Consider the following 14,158-nt stretch of genomic DNA (forward strand, 5'->3'; position numbering starts at 1 on the left):
TTTTCATTGCACAAATGTTTAATAAAGAATGTTATGATACGTGCCAATAAATCTGAGTTTTGATTTACTGTAAGATGTATTTGAATACTTGATAGATAATTCAATAATCATATGAGAAGGCAATATTACAGTTCAGTATAGTTTTTGTGTTTGTATATGTATATGTATGTATATATATATATATATATATATATATATATATATATATATATATATATATATTAAATATTTACCCTAAAATATACAAAAAAGGTTCCTAGTTTGCCTACATACAGCCAATAAACTGCTGTAAAAGTGCTTTATGGTTACTTTAACAGTACGTTAAACTTTAAATGCAAAGTTGAGATATTGAACTATTCAGATAAAATTGAACATTCAATGAGTTTAAACAGAATGTAGAAATACACACAGTGCATTTAATATTATTACAGACATTATGCTTATAATACAAGAGCAGATGCTCTTTATACTGGAGTGTTATTTGAGTTGCATTGCCTGCTTTTTAAAGTTAAGTGTTTCTGTCCTCAAGGATTAAATTAATTGCATGCTAAATGACAATATCAAACAACAACAAAATTAAATATAACATTTAACAAATATTACACAATAAAAAGGTTAAACAATTCTAATCTATTGTACTAATTTCCTTATTTCTAACAGTGGAAATTATCTCCTCATTTGTATGCATTATCACTTTGTGTCAGGTGTGACCTGGGTGAGATAATCACCGCTAGAGATGATGGTGAAGGGCTGACAAGCTGAGTATCTCTCATGAACATCTTCAGAAGGTGATAGATCGTTTTATAGCAGTAACATAATGCTTTAGTGTCCTCATTCATTAGGAGGCATAGAGCTGACATAGCAAGATGAGATTCTGCTCATAATGTTACTGTGCCTGCAGTTGGTTGTTTTTTCCCCTCAGGTCTCTCATGCAGTAGTGTAAGTAATAGCAAGTGATCCCTTCATTTGGAGGAAACTCTCATACTACCAATTCAGTGTAATAGTAGAGGTAAACGAACTGGAAGGAAAAGGGAGAGCAGTTACAAAATGTCAATTTCAAATTCGTTGGATTCTTGGGTGGTCTTGGGATCTACGGGGATTTCGCCATTTGACTTTTCATGGTTTTCGAAGCTAATGTTGTCGTATGTAGCTTTGCTGTTGAGTTCCATTTCCTTGGCTTTCTTCTCTTGAATCTGTAGCAGAATGGCGTTGTTCACACCAGGACCTGAGCGACACAGACAGAGGAGTTTTGTTTAACCAAACCCTTGTTCTAATACACCAGATTTTATTTGGTTGCTTCTAGTGTTTGAAATGGAATACTGGTGCTTGCTACATAGTTATAAACTAAATTTAACTTACTCTTTTATTGTAATTGAATATTATTAAAAATACGAATACTATTATTATTATTACTATTATTAGGTATATATTTAAAAAAAACAGTGTTTATAAATTTATACTTGTATATCATTTATATTATATATAAATACAAACATTTTATTTTTCTTAATATATACATGTATGTGTTTTTATATATAAACCATAAATATACACAGTACACACACTTGTAGTATGTAAACGTAAACTTTTATTTTGAATGCGATTAATCGTGATTAATCCTTTTGCAGCCCTAATTACTACAAGTCATTAAAATAAAGCTGAAATAAAATACGAGATGAAAAAACTAGGACATAAAATAAGCTGAAGTTAAGGTAAAACTAAAAATAACTAACTAACTAACTGGGAAAAAATAAAAATAAAAAAATGACAAAAGCATATAAAATTACTAAATTATTGTGAACTACATTTAAAATGGAAATATAAAAAATAAAAGCTTCAATATACAACATTTTAATAAATACCACCATATTATATAAATAATACTTAACACTGTATAACAGATTATTTGGTAATGTGCTAATATTAAACAACTACAGTATTATACTGTCATACTTTATTTCTAAATAACACTTCAAACTGTGTAACTATTCAAATCGCCTCATTATGTTGCATTTATTTAATCAAGTGGTCTGTGGTAATGTCAAAAATAAAAATTCTCATCCTTCATGGATCCAACTCTTGTTCTGACATGTTTGATTCCTCCCTCTCCCTTATCTGTTCTTACTGGATGTTTCCTACATGTTTCATAGTCTGTGTTTTTAGATTTGAAAGGCATTAGTTTAATTTTGAGTGTGTGGTTTTTGTGTAAAAACTTTTACTTTTTGACTGACCAGTCAATTTTGTATTTGCATTTTGGGATACTTAAAACCAGTACAATTACAATACTTAGAATTGTAATTAGTCTCTTTGAACTTAAAGGAATACTCCACCCCAAAATGAAAATGTTGTCATTACTCACTTACCCCCATGTCATTCCAAACCCGTAAAAGCTCCATTCGTCTTCAGAACACAATTTAAGATATTTTGAATGAAAACCTGGAGGCTTCAGACTGTCCCATAGACTGCCAAGTAAATAACAGTGTCAAGGTCCATAAAAGGTATGAAAGTTGTCGTCAGAATAATCCATCTGCCATCAGACGTGCAATCTGGGTTATATGAAGCGACGGGAACACTTTTTGGCGTGGATAATACAGAAGAGCATACGCAGCATACAGTGATATGGAGAGACACAGAGGAGACCATTGACAAAGGAATTATTGAATAAAGTCATTATTTTTGTTTTCTTCACTTACAAAAAGTGTTCCCACCGCTTCATATAACCCAGATTGCATGTCTGATGGCAGATGGAGTATTCTGACGACAACTTTCATACCTTTTATGGACCTTGACACTGCTATTTACTTGACAGTCTATGGGACAGTCTCAAGCCTCCCGGTTTTTATCCAAAATATCTTAAATTATGTTCTGAAGACAAACGGAGCTTTTACGGGTTTGGAACGACATGGGGGTAAGTGATTAATAAGTGACAGTATCCCTTTAAACTCTTTGGGATTGAGCACCATGTGTATAAAGACTGCACATTTAAACAACTATACATACCTAAGAAACTGAGCAGCACGGGCAGAAATACGAGGCCGTGGACCAAGCCGAGCAGAGTGATGACCAGATTGAGTCTGAAGAAGAAGATCTGGATGAGCTGTGCTTTAGCAAATGCCAACACCACTATTCCAGGTAGATTGGTCATTGCAACTCCAGCAAACACCTGGAAAAGAGAACATACGCACTCATGAAACAACACAACAACCGGACATATGAACTAATGCATAACTGAGGAAGTTATGGTACTCACTGCACTGCCCATGTTAGCTGTGGCTTCCTTTGCCCTTTCCACCTTCGTGGGGCGAATACTGAGAGCAAATGAGCGTGTTAAATGAGACACAAACTCCACTGATATACCAACGGCCTGAAAAACAAACCCACAGTAAGATGAGAATGTTATCCTGACTAGCGTCACTGGGTTTATGAAGTGAAGACCATGCAGTGTTTCTGTGAACAACTCACCGTCACAAGGTTGATAAGTGCCACAGCGTTGAAGTCGATGCCCCACAACGTCATGACACCAACCGTATCCACAGTGATCATCACTATGGTGAGCAGGTTCAGAAAGCCTGATCTCAAGTCCATGCCGAGCAGGATACAACACACAACGAATGTGGGGATCAAACACACGGCGATGTTGAACAAACCCTCGTTCACGATGGTCAGATACTGCTCGTAATACACATACGTCACACTGCGAAATAAAAGATCAGAGAATCAGTGCTGAGAGAAAAGTGCACTTTTTAAATACACTTAAGTGGTCTTTTATATTTTCTGCAAGTAGAGTTTAAGATTTTAAGTCCATAACAAAGTGCACATTCAGTTCAATTAAGCACACTTTTTTTTCTACTGGTGCCACTTTTTTAAAAAAAAATAGGTGCGTGATATCCCTGCTACACACAATATACTGTAGTAGGCAGAAAAATATGAAGTAGCTCTAGGATCTGTGATGCAGTTTTGCAATTTATGAAGTAGCTCAAGGACACGTTATCATTCAATAGTATTACATGAACTGATTATCGCTTCTTATCTTATCCCGGAGAAGAAGCAGCAAGGGTGAGGATGACAAATGTAGAAAGATAAGGGAGGATTAGAAGTGGACACTCACGTGTATGGGAAGACCTCAAAGTCTTGAGGGGTGCCTGTGACGTTCCTCATGGTCAGTGTGATGTTATGTGCCAGTTCTCTGGCCTTCTCCAGCGCTCCCGTGAACTCCTGAGAGTTGACCAGAGGAGTGTGGTAGGCCATAAACCGAGATGCTGAAAAGCGGAGAGATGCCAGAATGAATCAAACACTTAAATATGTTTTATATGAGCTGTTTGAAGGCCTCAAAACCTCATTTATGAGTAAACTAGAGTCTGTGGCTTTGTAACGTTTTATTCTTTAACATACAGTAAATTACAGTCATACCTCAAACATTTTGAACAAGTCACTTAATAAGGACTACAACTACCACAAGGATGAGAGTTTACTTGCTTGACAGTAACTGTTCTAGTTGTTGTGGCTTTGAAAATTATTAGCAACATAACTTGAGATATGAGCAAAACATTAATGTTTCATCTAGTAATATTAACAACAGACTTTACTCATAAACCAGAAACTGCTATGCTATTCTATTCTATTGATAGAACAATGGTTCTCAACCATTTTCAGTACAAGTTTCCCCATTGTTCACAACAATATTTTAAGCCTCATGACTTTTCCAGCTGTTCATAGTTTACTGGAGAATTAAGGATAAGGAATACATTTGGCATAGCTAGAAAATATGTATATTCATTATAAAAATGCTCAATGAATTTTTCATAGACCATTTCCAGGTCTAGAAATCATATTATTAAAATTAAACTACTTCATATGTCCAGGTTTCCCAAACCGTGGGATTCATGGTTCTTAAAAAAAGCACTTGTTGAAGGGGTGTATTAAAAGGAAATAACCTTGTTTTGTCTTACTTTAAATGAGTTAAATTAATCTTGGTGGTCCCTGGTCCACTGGTTGAGAACCACTGCTTTAAAAGTTGAATGCAAATTGTTCAAACACATACAATTCATTCATTTATCTCACCTATTATTTCCCCAGTTTCCTTGTCTCTAACCACAGCTTTATCATAAGCTCCCAAACCACTGGAAACGAAAGCATATGAACATGTTTTATTCTAAACATTCATTCTGTTCAATCTTTCATTAGTTTGATTTAGTTGCTTTTCTTACCCTTTTGGACATTGTAGATCAGGTCTGTTGCTAAGAAAGTCTGGCAGGAATCTGTTAAAATCTTCAACACTAGGTCGCAGAACCCCATTTTCGGGTATACTCATACACTTCTTTGCACACGTGAAGAGACCCGCTGTCAAAATACGTTCATATTTAGTTCTCTAAGAATGTTGCATGGAAACACACACTCACATAATAAACAACAAGGCTTTAAATGTAAACTGCTTAATTAGATAGAAAGACTTACTCTCATTGGCAGGACAAAATTCATCTTTGTTTGGGCCAGCCGTATAGATACGACAACATTTGGATCCAGGGTTCAGCCAATCGATATAGTCATCCACCCAGGAGGATGCTGGGATAGCCATGTAAGATCTAGAGCAATCAGCATGATTTTAGTTTTAATCAGCAGCTTTATATATAGTGATTTGGTCATTGTATTTCTTTGTAATACTTGGTATCTTGACAGGACCGTGTCACTGTGAACTTGATAACAAGTCTATAAGTTCAAGGTCTGATGTGATTGGCATAATGAGGTAAAGAGTAGTGATGTACCATACCAGAACACCAAATATAATATATTGGTACTCGCATGTGCTTCTTGTATTTAAAGGCCAATGTTTATCAAATAAAAAAGTTTTATTTAAATAATGTCTATTTTACACATATTTATTGTGGATTACATTTTATATAGTGCTTTTATATAGATATTGCTCACCGCTCAGGGTACTCAGTGGCGTATCGGATCTTCTGGGTGAAAGAGAACTGGTCACATCCCACACTGGAACACACTGCATTTATGCCCTCCTCACTGGTGAAATTGAACCCTTTGGTCGTGATAAAATATGTGGGCACACCAACTTCAAAATACTTATAGAGGTATTCGAAGTAGTCCAACATGTAGGAGTCCTGATAATATTTACACACAGATGATGAGAGAAAGTTAACACTGTAACATTATTTAATAACTGTAAGGTTTTTTAATTGGCTCATTTATTTATTTATTTATTTTTATTAGTATACTAGTAGAGCATTAAGTAATTCTGTACTTACAGATGGCATGGCCAATTCCTGATTTAAGCCCACTTTTACATGGAACAAGAGGAACACACAGGCAAAGAACATTGCAAGGAACACCACCATCTAAGAGAATAAGACATAATAGTAATAAACATTTACTAATAGTTATATAAGGACAGAAAATGTCCAATTTACAGTTATAATATCCAGCCTGGGACCTGTAGTGCCTGTAGTTGATAAAACACTTTAATACCATTGTTGGTGAAGGAGGAACGTACCACTAATACCCTGCTGACAGGGTTGAGCAGTGCTGGTGCGTAGTATTTTTTCATTAATGGGAGCAGGATGCCCTGGTTGGGTTCGGACGGTCGTGGAGTTTCAACAGTAACACAGCAAGCTATCTCACAACGATTTGCATCTTGTCGCCGAGCATCAAGTGAGAGCAGAGCCACAAAGGCAGTCATCTGCAGAATGAAGTCCATGAACACAGCCAATGCAGCGTATAGGGCAAAAGACTTCACTGCTGGCATAGTGCTCAAAGCACCTGCAAAGAGACAACGAGAGTGTGTTAAGTCAGCTGTTTGTTTCTGAACCCAGCGACTGCATTATATGTGACTCATTCGGGAGCCGAAAGTACATTATCGCCTATACTTTACATGAATCATATCTCTCTTTAATTGAGATGGTATAAATCTACTGCATCATGTTTCGCTGACATGCACCAGTGAGTAAAGGTCAGGCAATATAATAAATGTTCCCAGTTTCTATCCATAAAAGTATTGAAATATTTTCATTTGTGTTTTATGGGTTGAAGCAGAGTTTGAGATCAATATGAGATTCTCACCCAGGAAGAAACAAACACATTCAGACAAACTGCAAAGCAGCATGCTGGGAGCCACATTTCCAAGAACTCTCCCAATGTGTTCCTCCCTCGTCTCTCCTGGTCTGCGCATATCTCTCTGATAGAGAATAAGCATGTAAAAGACAGAAAGAAAGCATGTTTTATGAAATAATTTTGGGGTTGGTAAGACTTTATAAAAGATGTTTTAGTTTAATGTATTACAGTAAAATATGGTGAATAAAACAGTAAAAACTGCAATATAGCAAAATGTAGCTAAGAAATGTGAATTAAGAGTGTGAATAAGAGTGACCAATGTGATTAAAGTGGACCCTAGAAAGTACAGTATGTCACAAAAATGAAGTAAAATAAGAGTGAAGAAATAAACTTAACATACCTGATACTCCAGAACAAAAATGAAGATGTTATCAGCTCCCACAGCAAGCACAAGGAAAGGTACGACCTGCAGAATGATCAGCGAGGATGGAAACCCAATCCAGGCATAGAAACCCATTGAGGCTATGACAGAGCAGCCCACGACCAGAATACCGCCCAGTCCAACCAAGAACTTTGAATCTACCTGAGAGATCAACAATATGACCTTGTTATCATGCTAGGCAAGTTTATCTGAAATTCTTTTGGAACATGGACATGTCTTGAAGTCTGATATGCTAGTGTATGTATACTCCATCTAAAAAAAAAATGATAATAATAAAAATAATAATACATTTTACTTATCAGCGCCTTTAACAGAACCTTTCACAGACACTTTTATAAAGCTTTTATAATTATTATTAATTATGCTTTTATGGCCTCATATCATAAATATTCCACATCTGTAAAAATTCGATTTACAGATTTGGAAATATTTAAAAGGACCATTTTAAAAACAAAACAAACGGTTAAAAATTGTCAGTATTTTTATGACATCATAAGTATATTCATATCCATGTTAAAAAAGTCTGTTATATATATTAAAAATATTGTTAAGAAAATACATTTCTACAGCTAATGAATCTATATCTATTTTTTAACTGTTAGTAGGCCTAGAATATTTTAATCCAGAATGTATTGATTCAAATGCTCATAACATACTTAAATCACACTGCTGGAGTTTCCATTAGGCCTTTATTTTGAGAAAAGTAATGCTTCCTCCTTTCCCGTTATCAGAAATGAGGAAATTCCCATACAGCCATTAACCACTCTGTGATGCACTCACCAGGATACGCTTGCAGGATGAATATTCCCCAAGAGCCACAGCTATGTAGAGGAAGATGACCGCATAGCTTATCATGAATATGGGGATATCCTCTGCAGTTGTTCTGTTTATCTCATCCTCCAAGGACCTCTACAGAGCACCCAGACAGTCTGATTATGAAACTGTTAAACACTGACATCTCTAATCATTATAGCATATGATCAGCAGCGTCTCACCTCGGCCATGTAGGCAAATGTGAAGTTTGTGTTTGGGTTTTTCTGATACTCCTGTACAATTTTAAGGAACCTTCTTTCCCACTCTTCAGCCACCTTAAATTTAACATCAGTTCGTGCGTAATTGTTCAGGGAGAAGGTAAGGATCAGGGCCTCAGCAGTGATGTATCCCTCATCTGAAAATATAATAGAAAATGAAAGTCAGCCCAGTGAATCTTTAAGATAATGAGGAGATGTTAGCCACCAGATTTGTGTCTTACTCTCATATCCTCCTACAGCCAGGAAGGGGAAAACAGGGCCACCATAGTCTGCCATACAACTCATGCCAAGAGCTGTGATGTCTTTAAATGATAATGGAGAGCTGTGGGCAAGCAGAATATAATTATGTTATGTGTGATATTGCTTTTATAAAGCAGTTTATTAAACAAGAATAACATGAGCAACGTTTCCACAAATAAAAACACTTCAAAATGAAGCCACACTCAGTAGGTGGCATTTTGTTCCAGCATGAATCAGTGTTTTAGAATTATCTAAATGGTTGAGTGAATGTTTCAATGACCCTCTCATTAATATAGTAACTGAATTATCATAGCATTATTTGTGGTTACCATGGTTTAGCTATATTAACCATGGCTTTTTGGTTTTATTTGTAGTAAAACCATGGTTAATTTTCGTAAGGTACACTATGTTAACATTTATTTTATATTATTGTAATAGTATGCTATTATGCTAAATAGGAGCTAGTCACTGGCTATATCTGAATAGGCATAGCACGTCCAGATTATATTAATACTATACACATTCATTCTACATAGAGCACACCTTTTTTAAATATTTGCCAGGTACATACTTATTCAAAAGACGTATATACGCATGTGATTTTGGAAAGACTGTGACTGAATTCAAAATGTAATATTATGCTAATCTTACTATTTCTATTTTATATTGAAGCATTATTAAACTAGCATAATAGTATGCTACAAATTTCGAACTAAGCCAGTACATATTATTCTCAAAAATAAATCACGCAAAAAAAACTATTAACAAATCCGTAAACAAATGACTCACTCATAAGAGTCATTTGACCACACCACCTACTGGCTTAACAATGTAACCTACAACCTGTGTGCTACTGTGCTTGAAAAATCCCAGTGGGCAAACTTGGACAGGCAAGTGATAGAAAAAAAGTCCCAGTGCTTGGAACTTGTTTAATGGAACCTCAAAAAACTGGAAATATCTATGTGCAGTCTAGGTAATGTGACAACTACAGATATCTGACTTACTTTACGCAGTAGATGAAATGGTCCCTCCAGTCTACCTCCTTCGTCACGCCGAGCTCTGTCATGTTTGCTTTGGCGTTCAGATTGTCAATGCTATTTTGGAAGTACTGCGGTAGACTGTTGACAGCACAGTCTGTTAACGAGGGGTTGTCTGGATTGAGTGGCGCATAGCAAACATCTTTAAGACTTGCAGTGCGGTTTAGGTCATCTGACCAGAATTCAATTGCCTGGATTTTCTGCTGAAGCTCCAACAGCTCTATGATCAAATCTGTGAGAAAGAAACGTACACAGTATATTTTAATTTGGCTGAAGAAGAGAAAATTCTCAAAATGGAAGCATTTCTACATAAAAAAAAAAAAAAAAAAAAAAAAACTGATTAGGACTGCATGAATAGCCTATGACAAAAACATAAATGCTATTATATTGCAACAGCACGGCACATTCTTTATATAAGCTACACATCCAGACTTCACCATGGTTCTCTTGGCAGCAGTTTGCATTGTGGATCAATTACTAGTATACTAAAGCTATACAGTATAGCCTACTAGTAATGGCTGCTTTGAAACACTGCTTAAAAAAGTGCATGTGCATATCTTTTTTTTTTTCGAATTAGTGTTTCAGAGTTTGACAAAAACGTTCATATAATACAAAAAGGAGAGTAATATTTAAGACCTCTAAAAAACACAAACAAAACAAGAGAATGAAAGAACATACACTTCCAATGAAAAGACAGAAAAGAAGTTTTTGATATTCTGTTTTTCTCAGGTGAACACATTAAAGAAAAGATCTGTTACTACTTCTTTTACATTGTGTAATGTAGTATGCTTTTGGAAACTTTTCATGATAACTTAAGTTTGAGGAAATGTCACCTTTAGAAATGATGCCACTGAAGTTCTGCTCGCCAAAGAGTAAGGAGTCATAGTAGTGGCTGGGCTGGTCTGGAGCGGTCAGGATCAGCTGATTGGTGCGGTAAAATGGATCAAAATGTGCATCATGGAAGGCCTTCTCTCGCATGGCACGACTTTCGGGCGCTGACCAAAGCTGGACAGGATCTGTGGTGAGTTCTATGTCTTTAATTCCCACTGCAAATACCAACACAACCACAAGGCAGACTGGGAGTACTATCAGAGGATATCGTGCCATTATGGTTCCCCAGGTCTGGAAAAGAGACCCCAGGAACTCCTGAGTGGCAAGACTGGCTTTATCAGAGCACGTAACATCTTTAGGACTGATTTTATGTTCAATCTCATTTTCGTTTTGGTCCCTAGTGCTCTTGCTCTTTTGAGTGCCCTTTGACTTTCGGATGTGGGTAGTGCACTCTAAAACTACGTAACACATTATAAGGAAAAAGATGCAGGAGAAGATTGTGATGCTGATGACAAGTACACCATCTAGTCGACCAATCATGAATGGTTTTGGTAAAGGCGGTGGCTGTGGTACAGCTGGACAGGATTGTTCGCAGTCCTGACAGGAACAGGCCTCGCCACCTGTCGGTGTCGTCTCATTACAATTCAACGCTTTATCAGCAAACAGAACCGCTCCAGGTGGGAGTCCAGCGGTTTGGCCGTCTGACAAGAGCTTGAAGTTAATATCCAGAGGAGCCAGTCCATTGCTCGAGTCACCCTGGAAATCTAACCAGCGTTGCGGCGTACACAGCGTTGAACCATAGCGGCCACACATTGTGGCGATGGCGTAGCCTCCGGTGGCTGGGATTCGTACGTTTTTGCAGGACCTAAATGATGCATCTGAGAAGTTTGTGGATATGTAAGCCTCGTAACCCACCACAGCTTCCTTGACAATGCCAGTGGGTTGCGTGATGTTTGCGGTTTTCGTAATCTTTAAAATCTGACTTTGGTTGGGACTGCAGGTGGTGGCGCAGTGGATGTGCGCAAAGTTGTCGGCGCAGGATGGGCAACGGATCAGCACGGCTTTGGATAGTGTCAGGCTACTCTGTAGAGCTGTGAGCTGTCTGATGGAGCAGCAGGCCAGTGTATTACCCTCACCATGGGCAAACATCGGGCACACAGATTTAAAAAGTTCATAGTGGTCTCCTGTCACATTCACAGCTTTTCTGTAGTCCTTACAGGGAACCCTAGGGGGGATAAGAGCCCCTTCCACTGCAGGGTTTAGGCCACAGTCCTCATAGAATGAGCAGTAGCCTGGTTCATGCTGAGCACTTGTGAGAACCTTTAATAAACAGAAATATGACATATATAAAGATATTTATGTAATCCTAATGGTATCTTATAAATCTGAAGTAATGTATCTTTAGCACGTCAATAATAATCTTTCTTCTGAGTTCAGATTTTTACCATTTCTCTGCATTTGTATATTATTATTTTTTCTTAAAAAATGGAAGTGAAATGTTTTCTTAATAATTTCCAACTATAATTTATCAGATTGATAATATATGATACAATAACAAATATGAGTCAAAAAATTTTGTTTTACATTTACTATTCATAATAATTTATCCTTAATGTAGAAATGAAATGAAATGTAATGAAATTATTAAACAATGTCATTTCTTTTTACAGAAGCCCCACACTTTTTAACCAAAGAATTTACATTATGTTTAAAGATGTTATTAATTTTGTATTACTTTTCCAAGCTTGGGATATTGTAATCTACTCTTATATGACTGTGGAGGCATTAGAAAAGCTTAAACCTGAATTCTTAATGTTGAAAATCCATACATAATATATCATTATTGCAAAACCATTCATTAACATACATTATTCATTTGTGGATCAATTTTCTGTTTGTGAAAAAGAAACAAATATCACTCCAACTCATGTTATTGATCCATATCCCACAAATAAAGCATAGAGTATAACTACACATTCACAGCCAAAGTCCTTATATTTCAACATATAAGAGTTTCACATGTTGTAATGTGATAATTCTGTCACTCAGAAAAATTTGTGAAGACCTACCATGCAAGCAGCAAGTGTAAACAATAAACCGGACCAAGTCCAGTTCTTTCTTTGGAAATGCATTTCTCTTGTTGTCCTGCACTTCTTTGCGTATGGAGTGTAAGGTCCAGTGGAGAGAAGGAGGCAGGAGGATGTAAGGAGTTTCAGGTAGCAGAGAAATCTCTGCTCGAACTCTGCCTGTGCTGGTACAGTAGAGAAAGACAGGAGGAAATGAAAGACTTTCTCACTCATTGGATAAACATAAGTGATACTGATGATGATTAGAGTCTTATCTGGCCTGATGTTTCCACCGCCAACCAGAATGGATAAAAGCCAATCCAGCTCACTGATCATTAACTAGATAGGCAGACTATACCAAAGGTGTGTTACTGACGCTATGGAACATACCTACCAAAACCCGATAACCCCCCGATGACTCTCATTAATAAAATAAGCATTAAACTATAGTCTGCACAAATGCAAAACAACTTCATTTATCTTTTTTCAGTGGTGCGGTTCATATTCGTACACAATATATAACACTACACAGTCAATATTTTTATAATTAATAGTTTATATGGTTTGTATTGTATTTTTGCTTTTTGTTCTTGCTTTTTTAAAAAACAAACAAAAAAACCAGCAAAAGTGCTAAGTGTTTAAAGTGCTGTTTTTCTTTTCTTGCAGTGCAGTCACCTAACCATTTATTGATAGAGAGCCTGTTGAAATGCTTTCAGTCAAGACTGCTGGAGAGGCTTTCGTTAGCACTGAAAAACAATTCAGGCAGGTAAGATTTATGACACAAGACTGAAGAAGCATGTAGGTCCTGTTTTATTTATAATGTTTTTGAAAGAAGTCTGTAATGCTCACCAAGGCTGCATTTGTTTGGTCAAAAATAAAGTAAAACAGTAATGTTGTGAAAAAGTATTACAATTTAACATAATTTGAATATTTTTTAAAATATAATTCATTCCATTCAAACAAAAATTAATCATCAGCATCATTACGCCAGTCTTCAGTGTCACATGATCCTTCAGAATTCCTCCTAATATGCTGATTTATTTTTTTTTTTTTGCTATTGAAGAAACATTTCTTCTTATTATTAACAGTTTAAACAGTTGTGCTACTTAATATTTTTGTGGAAACCATTACGCTTTTTATGAATTTGTTTATATATACATTTATTTGAAATCCTTTTTTTTTCTTTTTTTTTTCTTGTTTTGTTTTTTTTACATTATATGTATATTTATTTTAAGTCAGTTTAATGTATCCTTGCTGAACAAAAGCATTATTTTAAAAAAATGTTATCATCTGTGGCATTTCTTCAGGCTTCTTAGCAGAAGCTTAAATATAATCTACAAGTAAACTATTTTAATTATCGAAACAATAGTCTAGTTATTCATTCATAAGTAGCTTTAAAATAATCGCTTTTGTTATAGCATTCCTCGTGGATAAGTGGCCTACAAATAA

The 14,158-nt window shown here is 36.0% G+C and overlaps 1 protein-coding gene across 1 annotated transcript; it reads right to left on the minus strand.

Annotated features, from left to right (window-relative positions):
- Positions 1-396: 396 nt before the first annotated feature.
- Positions 397-13,060, minus strand: LOC109100782 (NPC1-like 1). The gene is made up of 19 exons (XM_019114215.2): positions 12,713-13,060; positions 10,646-11,963; positions 9,780-10,044; positions 8,757-8,857; positions 8,500-8,672; positions 8,285-8,413; positions 7,463-7,645; positions 7,072-7,186; positions 6,506-6,771; positions 6,261-6,350; positions 5,926-6,116; positions 5,455-5,582; positions 5,208-5,340; positions 5,062-5,120; positions 4,109-4,259; positions 3,463-3,694; positions 3,251-3,364; positions 3,001-3,163; positions 397-1,225 (listed from the first exon to the last, which is right to left on the minus strand). The coding sequence occupies exons 1-19, from the start codon at positions 13,043-13,045 to the stop codon at positions 1,041-1,043; spliced, it is 4,329 nt and encodes a 1,442-aa protein (XP_018969760.2). The 5' UTR covers positions 13,046-13,060; the 3' UTR covers positions 397-1,040.
- Between the last annotated feature and the right edge of the window lie 1,098 nt (positions 13,061-14,158).

The sequence above is a fragment of the Cyprinus carpio genome, chromosome B8, assembly GCF_018340385.1.
Source record: "Cyprinus carpio isolate SPL01 chromosome B8, ASM1834038v1, whole genome shotgun sequence".
NCBI classification, from domain to species: domain Eukaryota; kingdom Metazoa; phylum Chordata; class Actinopteri; order Cypriniformes; family Cyprinidae; genus Cyprinus; species Cyprinus carpio.

What these genes read in the sequence shown, in the direction of transcription:
- LOC109100782 (XM_019114215.2), bottom strand. Translation starts at nt 13,045, where the DNA reads ATGATCAGTGAGCTGGATTGGCTTTTATCCATTCTGGTTGGCGGTGGA. An exon ending in CATCCTGCAAGCGTATCCTG is followed by an intron (nt 7,646 to 8,284) that starts GTGAGTGCATCA and finishes TTGATCTCTCAG; the next exon opens with GTAGATTCAAAGTTCTTGGT. An exon ending in CACTTATCAACCTTGTGACG is followed by an intron (nt 3,365 to 3,462) that starts GTGAGTTGTTCA and finishes TTTGTTTTTCAG; the next exon opens with GCCGTTGGTATATCAGTGGA.